Source organism: Hetaerina americana, unplaced genomic scaffold (genome assembly GCF_022747635.1).
Source record: "Hetaerina americana unplaced genomic scaffold, ioHetAmer1.1.p SCAF_6, whole genome shotgun sequence".
NCBI lineage: Eukaryota > Metazoa > Arthropoda > Insecta > Odonata > Calopterygidae > Hetaerina > Hetaerina americana.
Window position 1 is genome coordinate 44,206,948 of NW_027287205.1, and position 24,826 is coordinate 44,231,773.

Sequence of the window (24,826 nt, forward strand, 5' to 3'; positions counted from 1 at the left end):
TACTACTCTTAACGTTTGTACTTCGAATATGTTTCATCAATAATATTTTTCATTTTTATTATTCAATGCTATAATAATAAAATTATGTGTGCCATTGGGCCCTGGACTGTGGTAAAAGGGGCAGTGCTGTCCGATTCAGCCCAGGCAAAGGAAAAATCAATCAGTCTATCAAGCAAGCTATTCTACCTGCTATATGTGGGTTTTGGACGGTCCCTCTCAACTGTTATCTTCTAAGTATCACGGACACTTCATTTTCTTGGCCCAGATTATTATTAGTAATTCTGCCGTTTAACTTAAGTTTTGGATGTGGACACGGGCTGGATATCTACCGCTGAATATTTGTCGTAATCTCATGTGATAAGACACAACCCTAGGTGACAATAAACCCATCTTCAAATCCGCTTACCATTTTCACTGTAGGTAGCACTAATAAAATCCTTATAAAATGAATCTCCGCTCGCTTTAACTTTAACCTCCGCTTCCCATTTCTGGGAAATTTCTCTGGAATGGAAATCTATGTACTTTGAGTGAATCGATATTTTTTTCTGAAATATGTATGGTCTTCGTCCCACGGGACTCGTATTGGGAAGTGCGTAATCCATTCTCCTCTGTTCTCCCGCAGGTGCATAGGGCCCTGTCCGCCGCCTTAACCTCCCGGCCTCTCCACCCGGCCGGCACCAAGGCTTGGCGAGGGGGGTGGAGTTCCCTGGTCGCTCGAGAGAGAGAGGGAGGAGTTGAAAGGCCGCTTCCGCTGGAAGGGGCGGGCGCCGTCGACCTCGGGGGGGCGGCGGCGGGGGGCGGTGGTCGTTGGCTAGGTCCCTCGGCCCCTTCATGGCGGGGGGCGAGGGGGCGGACGTGGAGGCCGCGGAGGGGGGGGCCGTCTCCTGGCGCCTGGTGCAGTCCACCCTCCTCCTCCGCGAGGCGCCGTCCGCCCCACCACCCCCGGTGTCCTCGTCCGCTCCCCCCCTGCTAGCCCTCGCGACGCATGCCATGCTGTTCGTCGGCCGGGAAGAGTGCGATCTCACACTGAAGGTGAAGGTTGATTTTTTTATTAAATGAAAACATTTTCCTCAAAAAAAAGTTTTTTCAGAGGTAAACTCCTTCGCATAGAGCTTAATTATATATACCCTACCGTTGCGGAATTTCTTAAGAAAAAGTCCTGAGACTTAGAGTCATATCCTTATACATCACCGAATCCAAATAATCAGTCAATACTTCACCTTTTAATGATTCTTGAATGTTTAGATAAAGTAAGAATGGAGAGCGTCTGAGGCCAAAAAATGAGTAAATTGGTCATTATTTATTCAACACATTTATATTCTGCGATAAGTGTGCATTAACATATTAGTATTGTCTAAAGATCACTGTAGTATTTACATGATTATTTATTTTTTGTTACTTAAGTTTAATTTAGTCATGATATCATCAGGTCATGGTATTTTTCGTGCATTTTAATTTTATTCATGCTCTCTTACCCTGTGCACATATTGGAAAAAATATCTGATACTAGGATTCTGAAATGAAATATGAATTCTTTAATTAATTTCTTCAAAACTTCTTCATTCAAATTTCCTTCACCTATGATTCAGTGGAAGTGGGATATGGTAGTCCAGTGGGTAGAGTCCTGGACTACTGACTGGAGGGTTCAGGTTTGCTTTAGGGTTATGTCTCTGGGCACCTATAACTTAACTTCAACAAGCTATGTGATTTTTCGGGTACCAAACCTCCAATGTACTACTATTATGAGATACGCATGAATTCTTTCAAACATTTTTTCTGGCCCTGAGACATCTTTTATTTGTTTTCTATTCTATTTTGTTCTATTCTTGAAAGAATGGTTTGATACACTTATTAATAGGGAAAACATTCAATTGCATTTTAGCACAAATTTTGAATGGTGGCATTCCATCTTGGATTTGTACAGTGGTGTCATCCCGTCACATTTGCCCAATGGTCTAAAAGGGCAAATGCCTCTACAGCTAGTTTTAACCCATTATATGCACTTACTATCAGGGTCATAATAAAATACAGGAATGATTTGAGATACACTTTCAAAATTCATCAAACTGGATCATAATTAGAAGCCATATCTCACAGTGATCAAAACTAGGCAATGCCAGTCCAGTCAGCTTTTTTTTAGAGCCCTGAAAAAGTATTCTACATTAATGGGACTGTTATTAAGTCTAGATTTTTTCTTTGCTAATTAAATTTCTCAGGTGGGAAATTATGAAAGTTCATTGACTGAAAATCTTATATTTTAAGCATATATTTTATTTAGGACTTTTTATTCTTAAAATTTATCTTTATTCTGTTGTATATTTTAGCGCAAATATGTTTTGCTCAAATTTTTGCATAACTTTCTTAGACTCTTGACTTAAACTTGTCATTGTGATTATGGCATGAATCAGGGAAAATTTGCAATGTACCAGCCACATAAACAGATCAATGCTGGATGAAGATTGCTTGATAGTTCACTAGGTCAAAAAAAGTAATTTTTCACAGCAAATTTGGAGTAATTTCTATTTCCTCTGTATTTCATGCTGCAATATTTATTATTTGCTATTCTAACAGAAAACGTGAAAATCTAGATCCTCCCTACCAGTATTAACTATCAAAATGAACCCAATTATATCTAATCATTCACTGTTGTTTATATTATATTCATTACTTGAATTACATATTAGAGAATGGGTACCAATATGACTTCATATTACGTATTAATGTCATTAAGTAATTCAAAATAATTAAGTTAAAAAAAATTCTGGATTTTGGCATTTTCTCAAATGCATTAATGAATAAAATTGTGCTTCATAATCAGATTATTTCCTCTCCTAGATGCCTTTTCCTCATAAGTGACAAATCGGTATCCAAATTACTTATTACTTTAGTTTGTTTTGCGTTATTATCTCTTAGCTCGATCTACAACACTGTATGCAACAAATTACTTGTATGCTAAACTATGAAGTTATATATTATACAGGTGCATGCTATCATATTAATTCAACTTAATATTTAAAAAAATACTAATAAGTTATGAACTTGGTGTAGGATGTTATGTGATGAATAATCCTAAGTCTCTTCTTGCTGTTTCCACATTCTTCCAGCATTGTTTTTTCCTTCATATTTCACTTGCCAATTTCCTACTCCAGGAAGCATACACATCTCCTTTTTATTTATGTCATCATCAATGAAACAAACTAATTTCAAAATCTTCCCCAATCACATTTTGGATGCTATAGTAAAAAAAGTTCAATGAATTCTCCTGACATATTGTTGGCCAACAAATGAATGGAGAAGTAGGCTCATGAACCATTTATTTTTACTGTGTTTAATGGGACACGTTGAAGATAAATATAATCTATATCTTCCATTAGGTAGGTGTTAGGTAGTGAAACATTGAAGCATTTAAACTATTATAGTGATTGGAGAGAGATAACTGTTATGATGTAAAAAGCATCATTGCCACAGCATTACAGTGGTCTTGGCATTAAGAACCTTTAAGAGAGTGAAAATAGAACAACCGGAATCCTTTATCTAAGTGACCAAGGGTATAAGTTAGGATGGAAGTAGTTCGATCTTAAGTGAAGGAAAGCAAGCTTGAGGAAGACATTAATGAAGAAGAGGCAACTACATGTTAAAAGAGTATAAGCTTGCAAACAAGGAATCAGTTAGTCAAACCATTCAAATTGAGCATGGGACTCTGCAGATCTGAGACATGGAACATTGGAAAAGGGAATCAGCTTAGAATGGTAACCTTTGAAACATGGTCCTGGAAGAGAATGCTGGAGATTAAATGGAAAGAAAAAGTGAAGAACGGGGAAGCATATAGAAGGGCTGTAATGAAAAGGGTGCTACACTATACAGAAAAAAAGAACTAGATGGATTGGGCGCACCTTGAAGCACAATGGATTAGTTACAAATGTAAAAGAAGGGAAAATCCCACTAGTAAGACCAAGAGAGTAGCACCTAGAACGAATTAAGAAGAACGTATAATAGAGAAGCTATCAGGAGGTACGAGAATCAACACTAAATAGAGAAGATAGCAAGGTTGCAGGAAAACAATCTTAGGATTGCAGTAGTGATAATGATTACCTTATCTATGAATGTGATTGAAATTTTTGTTTATGAACAAGACCATGACTAGTGTATGTGAGAGGTGCTTCCTATTTTACTGTCATCATATGGTATGGAGGTAGATTGTAATGAAAGGTATTCTCTTTCCCAAAGATGGCAGAATAAAGTATTCAAAGTGACCCTCGACCTTGGTTTAACTCATGTGAGATACAGTTAGTTATGAACTGGGTAATTTTTTGAATTGAAAATTTGCTGAAACAATTGAGTTCACACCTAGAAGGACACTTATTTGCTCACTCTGTAATTCTGCATTGGAGAAGTCATGAAACTTAAGACAAGAATATATAATCTATGAGGAATTAATAATTACTATTACTGCAATCCTGCAGTAATAGAAATAATTCTCAATCGCTGGAAAAGAGCATTGAGTATTATTTACTGATCAAGTTTAGAGTTTTAATTGTAGTTTTAATTTTACATTGCACCCACAGCTGAAGTTATCTAACGATTTTTAACTAAGCAATTAATCCTAACAATAAGACAAACTTAGTGTCCATACTTGAGCTAAGATTTGGACCGTTGACATTTGATGTTACTGGGCTGATATACTATCTTCATGGCTCTCAAGGTGGAAATTGAAATTATTATTTTTAGGCAAAAATAGAGGAATTAATTGCTCCATATTAAAATTGAAATATTTAAAATGATGATTTTCCACCTATATGTAAATTTATCCTTGCGAGTAAAAAAATCCAACATGCCCATCCTTTTCCTCCCTCTCCCTCACTTGCCCAGTATCTTCCCCTCTAACACAGTCTTGAACATCCCATTGCCTATCAGTGCTTAGAATACATCTTTCCTGCCTCTTTTGCACTTCTCCCAACAATCCCTTTCCTGCCTAGCACTTCCTTATTTATTTTCCTTTCCATATATTTCACCTTTTCCATCCTTCTGCAAACCTTCATCTCAAAATCTTTATATCAATTCCTATCATATTGCCTCAATAACCAAGTTGCTGCACCATGCAATACCATGCTCCATATAAATGTTTTCACCAATATTTTCTTTTTAAATCCTAAATCAATTGTCCTGTCTTCAAAATGCTTCATTCTAGATGCTATTTCAAATTTCCCAGTTTCCCTGTGTTTTGTCTTCAATGAGAAGCAGTAGTATCAAACCCATCAAGGCAACTATATTTTAAAATAGTCATTAGATCCATTCGTAGCCATTTCATCTTGAAACAGGAAAAAGGCTGTTGGATCTCTGCCAAATTATCCAGTTACATGCTTCAGTGGTGCTTTCCTAGAAATTCCACTTTCACCAAACCATTTAATGGCATTATGAAAGATAAAGTTGGTCTATAAGGAGCTTTCCAATTTTCATTATTGCTGTAGGCTTGTGAGAGAGAGGTTGGTTTGCATTTGTAATGTAGTGTACCTGGATGGTAGAGAATCTCAAGGTTTTCTGTAAGATCACCAATTAGTGAAGGGAGTATCTGAAATATTTGCATGCTTAGTTTCTATTCCCAGTTGATTGGATGTCTTGAGAAGGTTTATATCAGGTAACTTTTACAGATAACTTTTTTAGTCATGCTAAGATTTATATTGTTGGCTTCTCACTGTCTTTAATTTCATGAGTGAACTATTTGAATGTTTTTGGTGCCTTTTAGATTTATTCTCATAGAGATGAGTAAATGTTAGATGAATGGGAGTTGACCATTTCAGAGTCTAATTAACTGAAATCGTGGTGTTTTTCTTAGAATTCACAATTTTTAACGGTTAATGTGTTAGCAGGACTCCATTAAGTTTCTATGATTTTCTGTGCATATTTAACTAATTAGATTTCCTAAAATGAATTTTTAAATCACCCCATAATTTTAGTATTTTCTTTCATGGTTATTTTTTTATTAATTAACCATAGGTTTAAATTCCTGAACTTCAATTCTACTTAAAATTTGCTGAGAATTGATTTTTCTCATATCCCAATAACTGATTTTTGAATACATGTTTGAGACTAATTTTGTATCCAAATAATTTTATGTATTCTGATGTTATTTAGAAATGAACTTTAGTTTGTTACAATATAGTGCCAAATTGTAAATCTCTGTATTATAGGCATAGCATTTATTACCAATGTCTAATTGTAACAATTTCTATCAATTTCAAGCTGCCTTAGCTTCATAGGAGGTAAGGTTTATGTTTAGCTGAAATTCATCAGAAGAGGTGTTATTGTGGACACAATAAGAGCAAATATATTTCAAGTGAAATAAATTGTGGCATATTTCCTCACCTCATGATTTCATGTGGTGTGTGCCGGGCAGAATAGAAAATTTATTTAATTATTTCCGATTTAAAATCAAAACAATTTTATGCTCTTTTTTATTCAATTGAAATGGGAAATAATAATGTAATTCTGATGCAGTTAGCATTCATTTCAATTTTCACATTTTTCATCCTTCAGCTGACAACTTAGTTGTTTACATTCTCCAGCAAGGAGACACAATTTACCTTTCTTCTCTCTTTGTTCCACAGTCAAGAAGTGTAGATAAGCGTCATGCTGTAATTAATTTTGATTATAAAGAGAAGAAGTTTCAAGTGAAGGATCTCAATAGCTCAAATGGGGTAAGTATGTTCATTTGACCTTCATTATGTCATGCATGATTGTGTGCATCCTTATAAAAAAAGCTCTGTTTTGTGGCTCAATTTCTTTGTAATAAAATTTCACACATCATGCAAGTGATGACATGTGTCTAAAAATTAATTATTCTCTTTATGAAAATTTTCAAATATCTTCTTTCTCAATTTAGGCATTTATGTGCTAGATTCCAAGCCATCTGTGCTAGAGTTAACGTTGATGGGTCTATCAAAAATATTATCAATAGATCCTCTCACTGGAAAGTGTTTTCAAAACTGTTCTATAATATTTTGTGATTAATTATGTTATTATCAATTGTCATGAATGTGCCACCATCTAAATTTCTTTGTGTAATCATGAAGTTGTACTGTAAATTCTTTTAAATGAAAATAAACTTATGCGAATATTGCAATCAGCTAACATAAAGTCTACAATGGATACTCTCAAATTCCATTCATTCCCACCGAATAACTACAAGTGCATGTATATGGAGATGAATAATATCATAAAAATTGAGTGCCTGTTGCGGTGAGAGCTTCAGAATCAGAAATCAGGAGCAGAATTAGTTCTTTGTCCACATGTGGCCCATAAAGATGTGGTTTGCTGATTTAATTTGGTGCCTCATTCATTTTAATTCTGATTTATTGATTCCTTTCTATCGCTTTCTTTACAGACTTTTGTCAATGAAGTAAGAATTCCTGGACAGACATACGTTTGGCTAGAAAGCATGGATCGACTAAGGTTTGGTTATGATATCCTTTATAAACATGCTGATGAAAGGCATCACTAAAGTATATGTTTCCATTTGGTGTTTCATTCAGATGTATCTAAATTAATATATTCTTATTTGCTATGATTTAATTTTATCTATCTATCTTTCACCTCTTCAAAAGTTTATTAAATGGAATGGCTTTAAGCTCATGATTTATACAAACCTTTGAGTTAAATGTGATATTTTTTATTCAGTAAAGTGTATTTTTTTGTAACATGCAAATGTTACTCTGAACTTATTGGAAACAATTCTTGTATGCATGTGGCGTTAAGCCATTGATGTGAAACATATGATTATCCTTAATAAGGCTTACATTCTACCATCTACCAAGTTCAAAAATTAGTGAAATCCTTTAGTGAAGGAGAAGCTCAACAAGAAATCAGCAATACTGCCACTATCTCTGCTCCTGTTTTATCTGAAGCAGTGAAAGATGTTGTGAAGAAAACTCAGGTAAGTTCTTCACTTACACTGATTATACAAAAAATTGGTCTTGGTCTAATATATTCTCATGTCATGTGCTGATTTCAGAAAATTTTATACTATATTTATTTCGAAGAGTCAAATTATGAAAATTGGTTCGCGATTTGTCTCAAGTGACAAATTTGATTTATCATTTTTAATTTCTAAGCCTTATTTTGGCCATGTAAAATGTATGTAATTTGAAAACAAGAAGTTCAATAAAGATAAATGGGTGTGCACCAAATTTTTTTTCAGTGATTTTCATGGTGTTGTTCATATTTATCACTTAAAATGGCTTTATTAAAATTGGCTCCAAACCTTAAATTTAAAAACCTTTTTAACTTTTGGGCATGTCAATTCATAATTTGCTTTATTATCAATGTGGTCCAAATGGTTTTTTAATTAACTCTCTGTAATCCAAGTATTCAGCATGAAAATAAATATTCTATGTACGATGCATTTGTATGTGAAATATGGTAAATAATATTTTTAATTCCAAGAGGGGAGGTTATCGAATGGACAAATCTATTTTTGTTTGAGTAATTTTGTATCTGAGCGAGTAATATCTACATATTAATAGCATTAATTTATTTTCATTCAAGGACTGTCTTGTAATATCCATGATCAACTGCACTACAACAAACATCCACATCCTTAAGTTTTTTTAGTGCTGGTTGAAATCGTGAGCATGTGTCCTTAAATATCATTAATTGATTAAATATAGATATATCAGTACTTAATCAATTGCAAACTCTTTTCAGTTGTGTCTAGTATAATACGCACATTTAAATGAATAAGTGATTAATTTTCTTTATATTTTAAGTACAAGGAATATTCTATTTTTAAGGTAAAATTCATAATAGCATAATCAAGTTCCATGTTGCAGTTATGTATTTAAACATCGTGTAGTTCATTGAAAATAAACTCTTGGATGAGATTGAAATGCTATTCCTTTTCCTTAACATTTATTAAAAACAATGATATCAAACCAATTTTAATCAAAATACCGCAAAACCCGAGGAGATTGTTTCATGATTATTGCATTAGTAGCATGTAAACTGATAGAAAGTGGGTGAGTGTTCTTAGCATTCATCAGTCTTAGAGTGAGTGATTTTCCAAAATGTATTTCATAACAGTGGGTTTGCTGTATTCTTAAGGTTGGAAATACTAAATTTTTATTTGAGCTAACTCAGCAAGCTGAGACTAGAGAATAAATAGCATCTTGTTAACTAGATAATCAATTCCTCTGCAATTATGACATCATCAGAAGTTTTTCTTTGCTGTAGTATTAAGAATTTTTAATCTTTTTCTGCACTTGCTATTGCTGTAGCATTTGAAATGTTTTTAGATCACTAATATTAAATGTCTACGTCTTTGGCTAATTATAAAATTAAATGATTGCATATGGAACATTTTACAATTATATTTTCCACGCCATGGACAATCTATTAACAATTACGTTTCCAATATTTAACCAATAAACCAGCCATTTTCCTTTTTTATGAAGTTTGTAAATCACTCTTGAGTATTGTACATTTAAAGGCTAGAACAAATTTACATTTCAAATACACCAATTCCTCGTGACAAAACGTTGAGGGATCCAGGTTCAAATCCTGGTCAAGGCAAATGATTTTTACTCTCTGAAATTGTTGCATTGCAATGTATATTAGCGGATAACTCCATCAAAAAGTTACTGTCGCGGAATCTCCCACAGTTTCTTGGAATTTGTCAAAGGTAAAACTCCCTTAGTGTTTACAGTTGGCTTTAACCTCGCGGACTGTGGTGCATTGCGCATGACTACGAATGCCTGTGACATTGTATGTATGATACTTCATCACAACTTCTGGCTCCTTTAAAGCCCCCAAAATTTCACAGTTTAAGAGGACGCCTCGATAGCTGAACTGGCTAAAGCACTCGATCGGACATTGAGGGATCTGGGCTCGAATCCTGGTCAGGGTGAATGATTTTTACACTCTGAAATTGTTGCATTAAAATAAACAAATACCTATTAATTTGTAATATAATAAGACAAATTCAAACAACAAAAAATAAATAAAACTATCCTACCGTAGAGTAACTTTTTGTACAGTAGCTGAACTGATGAAATCATTTCTAAATTATTTTTTTTGCTCTAATATAAAAGATAAACACATTGTTTAAGTGTATGCCCTGGAATTGAGCAATATTGAGAGATAGTTTTTGAAGAACTATTTAAATATTATTTTCCATTTGTTTTCCCCAAATGCCTCTCAGCGCTACTCTTGATTGCCTTAAGACTTATTAATGACAAGCCAAAAAATCTATAGCAGGTTTCCTGAGGTTAGTGGAATCTTGAGGGCTGCATCATCAGATGCCTCTTAAGTCTACACTGATACTAAATACATGACAGTTCAACACGAATGCCACCCTAGTTTCCTTCCTTGATCAGTTGTCACTTATTTCACACATTACAGATGAATGATTGTTAAATGTTTAGATTTGAACAGCAAAGAGTTTATTTAGCCTTTAAAGCAGTAACTCAGTCATGATTATCCATACTAAAAGGAAAGACTTGTACTTTTCCACAGATTTAAATTCACAAATCTTTGGAAAAATACAAGTCTTTCCATTTAGTATGGATATTAAATACTTCCACAAAGTGAAGCCTAAAACAATAGAATATATCAGTCATGATTAGTTCATTCTGATTTTCAACGAGGATGAACTTAAGCTTCAGGTGGCACTAGGCAATATATATTTGTGAACTATTTTTACTCACCACCTAACTACTAAAAATGAAATAAGGCGTCAATTATCTATTACATCTTAGCATCATAGAAATGGTATTACAATACTGATATAGTGGACCACAATGAATATTCATTGATGATTATCATAATGTATGGCTGTAAATAATAACTGTACATTATAAAGTATTTCCAAATGACCATATATCATATGATTACCGGTATATTTTGCCTTATTTTATTTTAAACTATTCACCATCTGTTCACTGTAAAAACTTGCAGCACAATATGATGCATTTTTCAATTGGTGGCAACGTACTTTGAAGGCTCAAATTTTTAAAGTGCAATTCTTACAAAGCCAACTCCTACTAATACGTGTATCATTGCATTAATTTGATCAGTAAATAGCAAGGTATATATTTATCAGTTTTTCTCATTATTGGGAACGTATGTACTTAATCAAATAAATATTTTTTTGTGCTAATAGAGTGTGTCCCTGGCGTGAGTGACCCTAAGCACTTATATTAATAGCTGATGATAATGGTCCTTTGAATCCAAATTATTATGATTATAAATGAAACTTTTCATGCCATATAAGAGTTTTCTTTTGCATTTAGGTGCTGTCCAAAGGCTCAAATTCTTTATCGTCAAACACAACACCTGAGGCTCCCCTGAGGCACTCAAGCAGCGAAGGAGTGCTCACGGGGAGGAACCAGGTGAATGGCGGCGCCGAAGGTTGCCATCACGCCCCTCACACACACCACACCCTCTTCCCCAGCAGCCGCACAGAGCAGAATGCAATGGAGCCCGATTCCCTCCAAGTTGATGCTTATGATGGTGTTGGCAGCGAAATGGTTGCAACCCCTGCAATGGTGGCCTCGACTCCCCCCCACCCACAGGGTCAGACAATCAAACTCCCCCCCCAACCCACGGCCATGCTGCGGCCTGGGCTCCAAACACAAATGCAACAGAGTGGTGCAAGTGTTCAGTGTGTCACACAGGGATCTGCCAGTGGTGGTATTGATCCAAAGGGACCAGTGATGGTGACTGGTGTTAGCCCTGAGGAGAGTGTGGGCTTTGTGGATCCAAGTGCTGTCCATGTCTTAGACCCAGTGTTGGGCACCAGGGAAATGGAAGCAGTGAGTGAGTTAGACAGGAGGCTGTCAGTTCCAAACCTTCAGGCAAGTTCCAGTATGGGCAGCATACACTCGGCCTTCTCTGAGGATTCACTCACGGGGACCGAGATGACAGCACCCATCACAGAGCTCATTAGCAGCTGCCCTACAGGTATGTATCATTCAAATAATGTTTTAAAGCTTGAGGATGGGACTTAGGAGATTGGGAAACATTTGCGGGAGTTTAAGATGTAGTGGGAAAAATCAGGAAAGAAAATTGAAAAGAAATAACATTTAGTCAAGGATTTTTGTGGATAATACTCAATCCAACCTACAGAAGTAACTCAAATTAAACCTAATTATATAAAGAGAACATTATGTGTCAATTTAATATGTTTTACATTTTGAGGGCAGAATGTATATATTGGGTAACACATTGATACCTTCTTGAATTCCAACACAGTGCAGGAAATTTTGGAGAAAATCGATAGGAATAGCATTAAGTGGGGAAGTTTTGTAGAAAATACTCAATTGTCCTTCAGAAATAACTGGAATTAAGTCCAATGTTTTCTCTTACATAAAGATATGAGTGTATGGCATTATATGAGGCATATTCTCATGCCTGCATAAAATAGTATCCAGGCTTCAGTACCTGTGTGGGAAGTGAATAAATTGGTTAAGAGTGTGTTTAGTGCTCTCTCTAGTTATTTACATGTATTGTTTGATGTATTGCAATGTCTGAATGCTTTCCCATGAATGTAGCACCTACTGCAAGTTTATTTATTTTCCATGCATCCCATAGAGGTTAACGTGGCGAAAAAATCTTGATAGTGTATTCATCAACTTAAAAGTGGACATCGATGTATTATTGACTTTGTAAGCATCCAGAATACTGTGTATTCAAGAGTGATAGAAATTATGATGCAGACATGTTAGTATACCATTGAACCATGGCAAAAAAATGAATAGACATTTCACATGTTCATAATACTTTTTCCTATATTTATTCATATGATTTAAAAATACTGATGAGTCCACATAATAACTATGTGCTCATATGGAGAAGTAATTGCCTTAAATTCTCTGAGACGGCAGTGTCAAGCAATCTTTGAGGAATTTCTTAAACTTGATAGCACAATGAGAAATATCTCTGTGATTATGATAATCCATTAAGTGCATAGTGGTAATTTAACTTCGTTAAACCAATGCAAAAGTACTGTGAAGCCAGAAATATATCAAAAACTTTATTTCAGTAACCTCTCTTTTTGCTGACTTTATTTTTTGATTTAAATGTTTTCAATGACTAAGAGAGCAGAACTCCAAAACAAGTTTCAAGGATAAATTCTTATTCAAAATAATGAATTCCTTAGACTCATGTCTGTATGGGAGAAACTTAAAGGTGTATGTAAACCGTTGGAAGAGTGTTCACTAAAGGGCAATAGAATACTCGAAGACTATGTCGGATCAGAAAATGCTGGGAAAGTGAGTTAGATGGTAGAAAAGATGAGGTATTTTGAATGACATTAAGGGAGGTAGAAAAGTTAATCTCTGACATTGTATTCATAGTATTTCGTCATAACATCATGTTCCTTTAAAAAATTCCAAAAATTTCAAAAAGTAAGAGGAAGCCTCGGTAACTTAACATGCTAAAGTATTCGGTTGGACTTTGAGGGATCTGGGTTCAAATCCTGCTCAAGGTGAATGATTTTTACACTCAGAAATTTCTGTATTCAAAATTAAAATGTTGTTTCAAATTTATTCATGATGCACTTCCGGGGGAAGTTAAAATGAATGAAATCAAAAACTATCTGCTATTTGTAATTGGTGTCATTCTTTGGTCATTAGACTCAATTGAAATTAATGCAGTAACTTCATTTTGAATTATAACAGTGAGACATTTATTAGCTCAAAGGATATAGCCAATGGAGCAAACAAAAAAATAGAATTGAAAGTTGAATCAAGAATGCAGTTAAAATTTGATAATCCATGAATTAATAATAATTGGAAAGTGGTTCTCATCTATGCCAAATTGAAAAAAAATATTAAAATAGATTAAAGCAGCCATGGTATTTGTGAAACTAAGCCTTAAATCAAATGGGAAATTTTTGTTGAAGCAGTATTTCTTTTGTTTTTTATGTTGTTAGAAAATGATGACAATGGCTATTTTTGAGAAATTAGTGCATACATGTATGTTAATCAAGTAAATATTTCGATTCATAAGCACATTGTAAATTAATAAATTCTTGTAAAAAATCAACTAGCCAGAATATTTTCAGAAATTCATGTATTGTAGTCATTCTTATGTTATGCAATGGGCCAAACCACAGAGTAAATGTGGGCATTATATTGTGGGATGTTTACCCCTGTACCCTAGTCCACCTTAACCCTGATTTGAAATCCATTTCTGTTTGTAATTTGGAGCAATTATTGTGATGTTAGTTTTCCTAAACCAACTGGAACTATTCTTTCATCATTTCATAATGATAATCATCAGGCCCATGTAGAAGATATTAGATAAACCATCTTGAAATAAAATTGTTGAGTAAACAATATGTAGTATAATAAAATATAAGAATATTACAATTTGAAGAGAAAAGAGCATTCAGCCTCTGACTAAAGGATCTGTAGGCAGGATAGCAAAAGGATCTGTGGTCATTCTGGTCCCCCTATCCTCAGAATGATATATCCATATGATGGGATTTGGGAATTATGCTCTTTCTTATCTTGTAAACAAGATTTCACTTAAACTTGGTTGATAATTAGGTATACTCCTTGCTCAGTTTTATGCATTTTAAATGCAATGGTGGTTTCTGACTTTTGTCATAAATATTTCTGTGAAACAAGGTAGTTATTTCCTAAGTTTATATTTTTTCTGTAGCATTGAGGATCGAAGTAAAAAAATATCGCAAAGGAAATTCCGTGCCAAAAAGCTATTATTGTATATTTTGTTGAAATGTTTTAGAAGTATGAGCCCATAATTTCATACAAGGATCAAATTTAGATAGCTCCAGTAGCTTTGTTATTAATTTCAAGTATCTATATGTTGTTGAAATGCATGTATATGAATGTTCTAATGGTTATGCCTGACTATTATAGCTTCTCAAAACCAGTTTTCATGAAAAACTATTCTCGTTCTGAAGCATGCATTACAAGGAAGACTGAATGGCTTTATTAGTGTGGGAGTGCTGGAAATTATTTTAGCGCAGGCGGTGCTAGGAAATACTATTAAAGCACATATAAAGCGTTTGAATGAACAGCAGATTTATTCTGAGTGCTGTGGATAAAAGACCAAGGTCAACACGGTAAGACATGTGCCATGGGTGCAACGTGCACAAGAGGGATGAACGCTCGGCAGGGGTTGAGGCGTGACTAGTCCCTCGTGGGTCAAAATGCCTCCTCGTGGGTCGTGCCTAGGGTGACACCTCGTGGCACACCCCTGAATCGCACAAACAAATGAACCGCTACATCAACAAATGAACCGCCACAATTAGTACTGAAATGAAAAAATGATTTAAGATAATCTGATAAATGTGTCGCACTTAGTGGCCTCAGTGGTGGATGATGATGCCATGGCATCTTGCTTTGGCTATCCAGGCATAAAATTCTTATTAATTTTTATTTGAGAATATATTCGCACTAATGAATTGAAAACCTCTTTGAAATTTCGAAGAGTTGAGTATAGGGATTGTTTTTTTGTTAAACCCCAATAGATACACTAAATGACCAAAAATAAAAATATTATAACATGTAGTCAGTGATCAAAGCAGTAATACACCTTTTAACTTACATTTAATTGCTATTTAAAATTTATCCCTGGATATTACAAAATATTAACCCAGCACTTTTCACAGAAACACTATTGTGTAATTGGTGTGAACGTCATGTGTTCCTGTGCGCTATGTTAATGTGAGAGAAAATGTCTATTTGTTATTGGAAGATTAAATATTCCCAGCAATAATAGTGTTACGGGAGGCAACCGACTGCTGAGGTCACTAGTGCCATAAGAAATGGATAGGAATTGAGGAAGGGTGGAGAGAAACCCGGCATCAGCCTACTCATGATGAAAGATGCCCTAGAGTCCACAGCTCAATGTCCCGTGCGACAGATAGCAAACCCAAAGTTCTCTCAACGCAGTATCTGAAGTAGGGATTGGGATACAACTGAAAAAGATCTGCTGGCTCAAGGATTTGAACTCGAGTCCTCTGGGTGGGAAGCCAGTACATTAGCCACAGCTCCATCCCGATCCCCGAAAATATTCTTTTCAATTACAATGGTGATATTTAGAATTTCCTCATCAACCCAATTCTCACCTCAAGCCCCCAAGCTCTCTTCATTATGATAAATAAAATCGCTAAATAAATATCAACACCTCATTTGTTTAAACTACTATGCTACCTATTTGCAAAATCTGAAGATCTCAGGGAATTTGTAGAGGTATAGAAAGTTTGAAAAAGTCAAAGAATTTGAGCAAACAGTAGAAAATATTTTTGTTTTTTCATTTTTTTCATCTCCAACACAATGAATTGCCAAAAGGGCTCAGTGTTTAAAATAGGAAGGCCGATTTTTGAATTTTTCATTAGGTTTTCCTGCCTGTCTTGCTAATTGTAATGAAATAAATGAAAAAATTTGATTACTGACTGCTGGATTCCCACCACCTCAGGTTACTCTGAATTTCTTCAGGTGAATGTGCTATTTTTCTGAGTTAGTGTGATCAGAGTGTGATTTGATGCATGAAGGTTAGGAAGAATTTTAGTCACCCATTTAAATTAGGAAAGGATTCTAATTAAATTTTCTTCGAGTTATTTATTACTGTTATGTATCAAATATATGTTATCCAAATGATTTTAAAATATTTTTTCCAATTAAACCTTTTGATTTTATGCAATATACTTGAAAATTATATTGTATGCCTACGTAGATGATTTCAGACAATAATCTTTGAAATTGGTTCATTCATTGTGATTTAGATTTTAGGCTAGCCTATGGAAAACAGGATATTTGGCCTTGGAAACTAGGAAAATTTAGAGGATATCTAAATGATAAACAATTGGTAACCCTGCTACGGTTTCAGATTGGGTGACAGCATGCAAATAAATATAATCAGTTAATTAAATGTTTTATGGAACTCTGTTGAGTGGTTTTCATAAACTGTAATGAACGTGATAGATTTTCATCAATAACGAGCGCCTCATACCATTTAATATATTTCCCTCTTTCTCTTGAAAATACGCTTTTACTTAAACAAATGAATATTCTCTTCGTGCAAACAATGGTTTCCTTAGCTTATGTGATTTGGCGCGCGTTGTAATTACCGCATTTTCACTTTCATCATCTCGAGAGCGAATGTTTTCTTTGGAAACCGAGGAAAGGAAGCTTTCAATTTAAATTTTACCGGTCGCCCTCATCGTTCTCACCAATGGTCTTTCGATAGTTTCCCTGAACGAAACCTTCCCCCCGTTCAGTTAAAATTCGGTTACTAAAGCATATCTCCGTAGTCTGAGTTCTGAGAATGGCGCCGACCGCGAATAATTTTCAATGCGAGTGTAGAAAGCGTGGTGGAGTGGCAGCGGAAGGTGGCTGTGATTTTCACACCGAACCTCTCTTGCGTCAGCAGTGCGGCGTGTACTTACTGGAGGTTTTTACACTTTCTTTTTTTTATTGTTTACGAATGGATGTCACGATCAACGCCCGTCATAGGATAGGTTTCGGGGAAGTGTTCAGTTTTTTTCATGGATTGGGGACCTATTGTGCCACAGTGAATTATGCGTGTGTATGAAAAAGAATTATCTGTATTTTTTTAAACGACGAAATAATCAGAAGGTCCTGCGTTTGACTAAGGTACGCATAGGTACTCCTATTCTCCGATTTGGAGAAAGGTAGAGAGGACATTTTCAGTTTTATATGTCATTTGTTTTACCTGATGCATTCTAGTTCGTCTTTCCTCGCATTTGGTAGTTTTTTCGTGATATCTTATCAACAGCTGGTATATTTTGTTGTTATAACCAAAGTGTTTCAGGATAATAAAAACTTATATTCATTCATTCATCGCTGAGATTTTTTGGCATACAGGTATAACTCCATCCCCCAAACCTACATACGCGACTGACCGAAGCAGTATTAATGAGGTAAATATTATTATTAATTCAGTACGGAAATGGACGACAAAACTGACTCCCCTATTAAAATTGGCGACCACACTTACGCATATATTTTTCTCAGCACTGAGGAATCCGGACATAGTAGAATCAATATCATTTGGTAATTTTTCCGAAATAATTTAGGGATGGAATATAATTCGAGTTGTTTAATGCCCAGATTTACCTTTAGACTTCATTGTCATACTTGGAAAAAGTGATAATATAAGCCGACGAAGTTTTATTTTAACGTTTTCGTGGTGTATGTATCCAAAATGCCTGCGATAATTAGAGTAGGACAAAACAATTGTACTTACTCTAATTGTACTTACTTACAATTGTATTTACATTATCACAAAGCCTCCAACTGGCTTATGTTATTGTAAAAATAGTTTTTGCTTAATGGAAATCCGTTATTCATAGTTTCAAGGTTCATATTCATCGTAAAAATTAATTTTTTGTTCAAGAGTAAATTGGTTTTCTCACGAGCCAACAATTTCCGAAAATTTTCGTTTTGGAATATCATTTTGTGAATTAAATTTTGGAATTTTTCGGAAATTTTTACTTTCGTTAATTTTCAAATTTAGTAATATAGTATGCTTGTCTGAGTCCCACTGTGGCAATATTTATTTATTCCATGGTCTTGCATTAGTCATTTCCCTCGAGAAAAGCATCACGTACCGAAATTGTGATCTTTATCATTGGATGAATTTCCCGTGGAAATCATTAAGGAAATAAGTTAGAGCACTTAACGGGCTCGTATACCTTATCAGATACGACATTCGTCATCTTCTAAAGAAATAAAACGTATGAAATTTTACTCTCCCCCATGTTGTTCGTAATTTGCTACGTACTGTCTTTCGTCCTGGTACTTTGGTTCCCCGAAGAGTCGTCACTCGTTTCTCTCATTTTCTTTTGACTCATATATATATTTGTCATAAACACCCGATGAATTAGGCAGGTATTCACAATCGAGAATCCATGTGAATGCAACCCAAATGTACTTGTAGGAGATATAGTTGAATGCTACATATATTGTCGTTATAATAACGGAGTAATTCAGACCTCAGTATAATTCGAGGTGTATTATTAAATTTGTGTTTGAAAGGAGCAATAGCCGCAAATGTAAATCATGAAAGCCCCCACATACCGATACGTTTTTCATGCTAATCGTGCAGTTTCCTTTTCCGTGCTTCGAGCGGTGATTTTTATTGGTGCATTTTAAATGCTCATGGTTGATTGTTGAAGTCTGCTGCTTCGGCGTGCGTGGACGCGCGTTAATGGACTGAATTCTTACTCTATCCAGATTTACTATTGAAATCGCGTGGTCGTCGAGTTGTAATGATTTGACTCGTGGGGTGATAAATTATGAAAGCATTTTCGTCGCGAGAATCCCTCTCCTCTAATTAAACTCGTAATACAGAGGCATTGGACCTTTTTTTCGAACTCTTGATGTTTTATGCTTAGCTACCATTGTTTCACCTAATTAACGTAAATTAGAACAATGTACTTAGCGTTCATGATATGATTATTCCCTTGAAAGTGAAACCCTTTTTGATTCCTCGGCAGATGGAAACACGACTCCATAGTTCGGTAGTATCTCCGGAGAAGGTACCACGGATCTTCTTATTCATGAGAGCTACAACCTTTCACGGGTTTTGGTATCTTTAATAGTAATAATCCACAAACATAAAAATGCTAACAGGTCACACTCAGTCAAATTCACATATAAATTCCGTAATTAAAACAGATTAGTCAGTTATAATAGATCAGTTATAATATTTAAAATAATATATTTTATTATGCTATACTATATTATTTACGTGGTTTTTCGAAAAAACAGAGAAAAAAAGAGAGTTATTACTCAGCTTGGGAGTATTGTCCGAAAAATTAATAAGCATACGCCATTATACATACAGGCCTGTGTGTGGCATTCGTGGTCATGGAGAAAGCCTCGGATGGACCTCTATTGGAACAAGATGTTCGAGAGGCTATACGCACATGGAATGGACTATAAGACAGAAGAATAATCTAGAACCTTTGCAACAATTAGGTAACAACCATGAAAATCAAAAATGGAAGAAAAAAGCAATGAACAAAGGAGTTAGACATGGATAAAACCTCTCTCCAGCACTATTCAACTTTTATCTAGAAGAGGTAATTAAAGAAGCACAAAAATAGGTTGTCAACGGAGTCAAGGTGAATGGCAAAGAAACTGAAATCTTCCGGTTTACAAATAACAGCGCAGTAGTTACAAAAACGCGAGATGACCTGCAAGGAAGTCTGAATTATATGGGCTAAGGAAATATAATATGAGCTTCAAAAAGAAGAAAACAAAAATCCTTGTGTGTGGAAGAGAGAAGCTGAAGACAGATATCACAATTCGGTTAGTGAAACCAGAGCAAGTGGAATCCTTCATCTACCTGGACATAAGTATTACTTGGAATGGAAGATGTTCGACCGACATCAAGCTAAGCTCCAGCTAAGAAGGCGTTTATGACGAAGTGGCAACAACTATATTCAAAGAAACCGAGGTTGCTAACAAGGAAATAGTTCGTCAAATCGTTCGAGTGGAGAATGGGACTCTACAGATAAGAGACATAGAACGTTGGAAATGTGTAACACAGAAGAATAGAAGTCTTTGAAACATGGTGCTAGAGGAGAATGCCAAAGATTAAATGGAAAGACAAAGTGGAGCGTGTACATAGAAGAGCGGAATAGAAAATGACGATATGGATAATTTTTCGGCAAAAAAAGGACTTGATGGTTTGGACGTAACTTGTGGCATAATGGATTAGTTATAAACATAAAAGAAGGGAAAATTGAAGGGAAGGTTCCGCGAGGTAGACCAAGAGACAAGTGCTTAAGACAATTTAAGGATTACGTACAACAGAGAAGTAATCAGGGAGTAAGTGAATCAAACACTTAATGGAGAAGAATGGAAGGCTGCAGTAAACTAATCTTAGGATTGCAATAGCTTTGGTGATTTATACACAAAAATAGGGAAAATTCTCAATTTCAGTTTGAATTGTGTGGCTATGAGTACACCCAATAGGGAGATTTTTGAGTTGGAAGTTGATTTGAGGTGGCTCTGGTACGTCATAATATCTCTCTAGGGAAAGAATATCTTGAAGAGAGGAAGAGGAGTTAACAAGGTTTTGTTATACGTGGTAATAAGTGGGAAGTGCAAAATATATTCAGCATTAATACTAGGCTTTTCCACCACCTCACGCGGAACACGTTTGATTCATTAGGCCGTATTGTTTTACTCTTTGTAATGTCATGCCCTTTTTTCAAACTTCTTAATACCACAAATTGACGAGCACACAATTAAAAATCAGTCCTCGCTGTGACAATGAAAAGATAAGGTGGTGAACTCTCGAGGCAAGTCAGGTGGAACTCTTGGCAGTTTATTGTTTATCATCGTTTCCCTGTTCCCCTCTTTAATGTGCTATTGCCCGCATGAAGTACGTGAGTAGACTGCATGTGCGCTCGCGTCCACTGTAGCTCGACGTCCGTTGGGTAAGCAACATCGTGCACCCGCATTAATTTATTTGGCCGTGAAAATTTAGCGATGTCATGGAATCAATCTATCGATCCCCTCTTGAAGGTCAACGCTGAGGAGATGTTCCTCGGATTAGGGTGTGCAGCCAAGACATGCCGTCACCCGAGCCCTAGTGCCTACGGAACGTATCCAGCATGAAAAAACGCTGAATTTTAAGGAATTGGTTGTTGGTTTTCATTTGTGAATACTCTCTTTGTTTATTTGAGCAATTCATTATAATTAAGGTATTTATTATGATTTTTCCTAAGTGTTATTCGAACCATACGAAAGTTTACAATGTATCAACATTGAATGTATGCGGGATCGAAGAACAGTTTCATTTGTAGTGGAATATCTGGTTTTTCTTGTTAGGCAAAGGTAACACGTGCAGCGATGTTAAGCCAGTGTTGGCCGAAAACCTACCTTAAATGATATACCATCAAATAAGTATATTATCCTCGAAATATGTTTCTGGCACGGCTGTGCATACATTTATGTACATATAATAGAACACTATTTCCAAATCTATACTTGGGAGAGTTCTCCACAATTAAATGTTGGGTGATTATCCATTCATCTAAAAATAATTCTAAATGTCGTAACTTTCATTTAAATCGACAGGAAAGTGGTCACATTTCACGCAAATAATACTAATGTTTTATAATATGTGATTAAGTACTCCTTGGTATTTTCATTTCTTATCCTGTCACTCATGGAAAGGACAGATTTTTTAAACATTTTCATTTCTATGATACAACGTGAGCTTAGTTTCTAGTTCATAGTTTCACTTTAAAAAATTTATTTAGTATATTTCACTAGAATCGAAAGGTGGAACTTCTTCCAAATACCTGACGAAATGTTTTTATTGGATCAGAATGCACGAACGGAACGGGGCCCATCTTCGTGATTTAGATGCTTTGCTCTCTCCCATTCTTAATTTGACTGACCTCGTTTTCTCTGAACCCCTTCATGTGACGTCAAAATGGTCCAAAACACCCCCTCCCGACACGAACGGGATCCAATGGCGGAAAAAATGTTTTTCCTCCCCGTCTTTCGCCCCAAAAAAAATATTTTTTCCGCTCCTCATGGTAGTGGCACTTGCATTATTGATTTCACCACGCTTGCTAGAGTCATTTGCGTTTTCATCTGGCGAGATCTCCGTCCGTTAACGTGAGAGCATATTCCAAAGGGGGAGGCTCAAACTGGACATGATAATGTAGCGTGTTTAAACTCCTGACTACATGTTACTCCTGTCCTTCATCGTACCGACTTCCTGGCCTGGAGCACCCCGGTGGTCCCCCAGCTCCTTTACAGTCGCGACTTTGCTCCGTGCGACTTTTTTCAGTTTCCCCGATTGAAGAGAGACCTGAAAGGAAAGCATTGGGAGACCATGACAAACATCTGAAAGCATCTTGCAGCGTTCCTGAGAGACAGTCCCGTCGAGGAGTTTCAGGGTGCCTTCCAGGCGTGGTAGACCCGTATTCGCAAGTGTATTGATGCATGGGGGGAGTTTTTGGAAGAATTTGAAGTATTTGTACAAGTGCGATCAGTAAATCTATTTTTCACAGTGAAATAAATAAAATCGCGCGCATTACTTTCACAATCGACCATGTATATGTGCACTTGCTGTTTTAATTCTCCTTCAAAATTGAACGCAGTAATTAAGAAACAAGTTGTCAAAGGAATATTGGATGACGTCGTCTGTAATGTTTATTTTATTTACTAGGTAATCTACCAGTTAAGGTAGGTTTTTGGATGGACGTAATTACTAATTAAATAATTTGTGACCCCTAGCAAAACACAACGTCCTACTCTACATCAGGTCCATCTTCAGCTATGAGTACTTTCTTCCACCCTTCATCCCGCCCAACATCCCTATCCTGTTCCTTCCCTTTCCTCGTTTGCCTAACATTCTCCCCTCAATTACAGCCTTCAACATCCCGCTGCCGGTCAATACCCCCTTCAGCCACTTTTCCTGCCTCCATAGGATTTCTCCCAACAAACCCCTCTCTTCGCCCACCATACCAAGTACTTCCTCATTTGTTTTCTTCTCTGTCCATTTCACCTTCTCCACACCCACATTTCAAATCTCTAATGTATCTCAAATGATATTTAATAGTTCTCAAAGTATGTTTATACATTTTCTTTAAAAATATGTAGTTACGGTGGCTGCCTTTAGCCTGAAAGGAGAGAGAATAAAAGGAGTGTTATCTTTCACCGCCTCGAAAGCAGCATAGCATGAGAAGGAAGAAGTTCGATGGACGTAGGACGTAGAATAGAATGGAATAGATCAAGCTAAGAAGGTCCCCCTGGTGAGAAGGCAACTTCCACGCTCAACTATAGCATACTGTAAAAACGTTCGGGTGTATTTAAGCACTCTTTAACTCAGAAACCTCTAGAATTGGAAATTCAGGTGGAAGGAGTATAGATATGATTAAAATATGAAGTTGAGGCTGATAAATGAGGTCAAGTGGAGAGAGAAAACGATAAATTAGGCGTATTATCTTTATAATACTCTATGGATTCGTCAGAAACGTAAAGAAAAGGAAAATAGAAGGGACGTCCATCCTCGGGAACCCAAGAGGCAAATTCGTAGGGCACATGAAGAGGGAGGTAAGAGAGACGAGCTAAGGTAAAAAAGAGCAAGATTGTTGCAACCAACCTATAATCCGATTGAAATTTAAATGAATGGTTTTCCAAGTTTTTTTATTGAAGACCACCCATTAGTTTCAAGAGATGAGTATTAACATCCGTAGTAGAATATCATTTAAAATTTAACGTTTTTCACAATATTACCACTGCCTTAATCAAGTCGATTGATGACTTCGCCAATTAAACCTCGATCAACTCGAAGTTTGATAGGCGAAGGTTATAGCTCTTCTCTTATGTACTACGCTCAAGGGTACGACGTTGAGCTTAGTAGGTGGCCGAGGCGTGTAAAATTCACATAATGAGGGTTATTGGGTCAGTTCTTTTCCCTGTTCTGCCGGTGGTTTCCCAGGGTTGGAAGATCTGGTGCCCAAAAAATCAGATAACGCTTGAATGGAGCTATTACCCAAGAATATGTCTTGAAACGTTAACTGGGATCGAATCTGGGCCCTCCAGTTAATATACCAGCGCTCTGCCTACTTGACTACGACGCTTCTTGGCCTTCTATTTTATTATAGAACAATTTTTTATACTCTGTAAGACTGGCGTAGAAATACACCATATTCTCTATCGATTTACTATACATATATATACGTATCGATAGGCTTATATTTACTTATGTACTCACCAATATAATGGTGCGCTCATTCCAATTCCATGATTATTTTAACCACCTGGTAATGGTTGAAAACCCATGAATAGAATCCATTTGGCTTGTT

General features: G+C 35.9%; 1 protein-coding gene across 1 annotated transcript in view; it reads left to right on the forward strand.

The window, feature by feature from the left end:
• Positions 1-831: 831 nt before the first annotated feature.
• The window catches only part of LOC139695326 (centrosomal protein of 170 kDa-like), a 277,342-nt gene continuing 253,347 nt past the window's right edge, over positions 832-24,826 (forward strand). The window contains exons 1-5 of the mRNA XM_071594033.1: positions 832-1,032; positions 6,606-6,695; positions 7,382-7,460; positions 7,794-7,930; positions 11,283-11,952. Coding sequence (XP_071450134.1) covers positions 832-1,032; positions 6,606-6,695; positions 7,382-7,460; positions 7,794-7,930; positions 11,283-11,952 — 1,177 coding nt within the window. The remainder of the gene's footprint in view (positions 1,033-6,605; positions 6,696-7,381; positions 7,461-7,793; positions 7,931-11,282; positions 11,953-24,826) is intronic.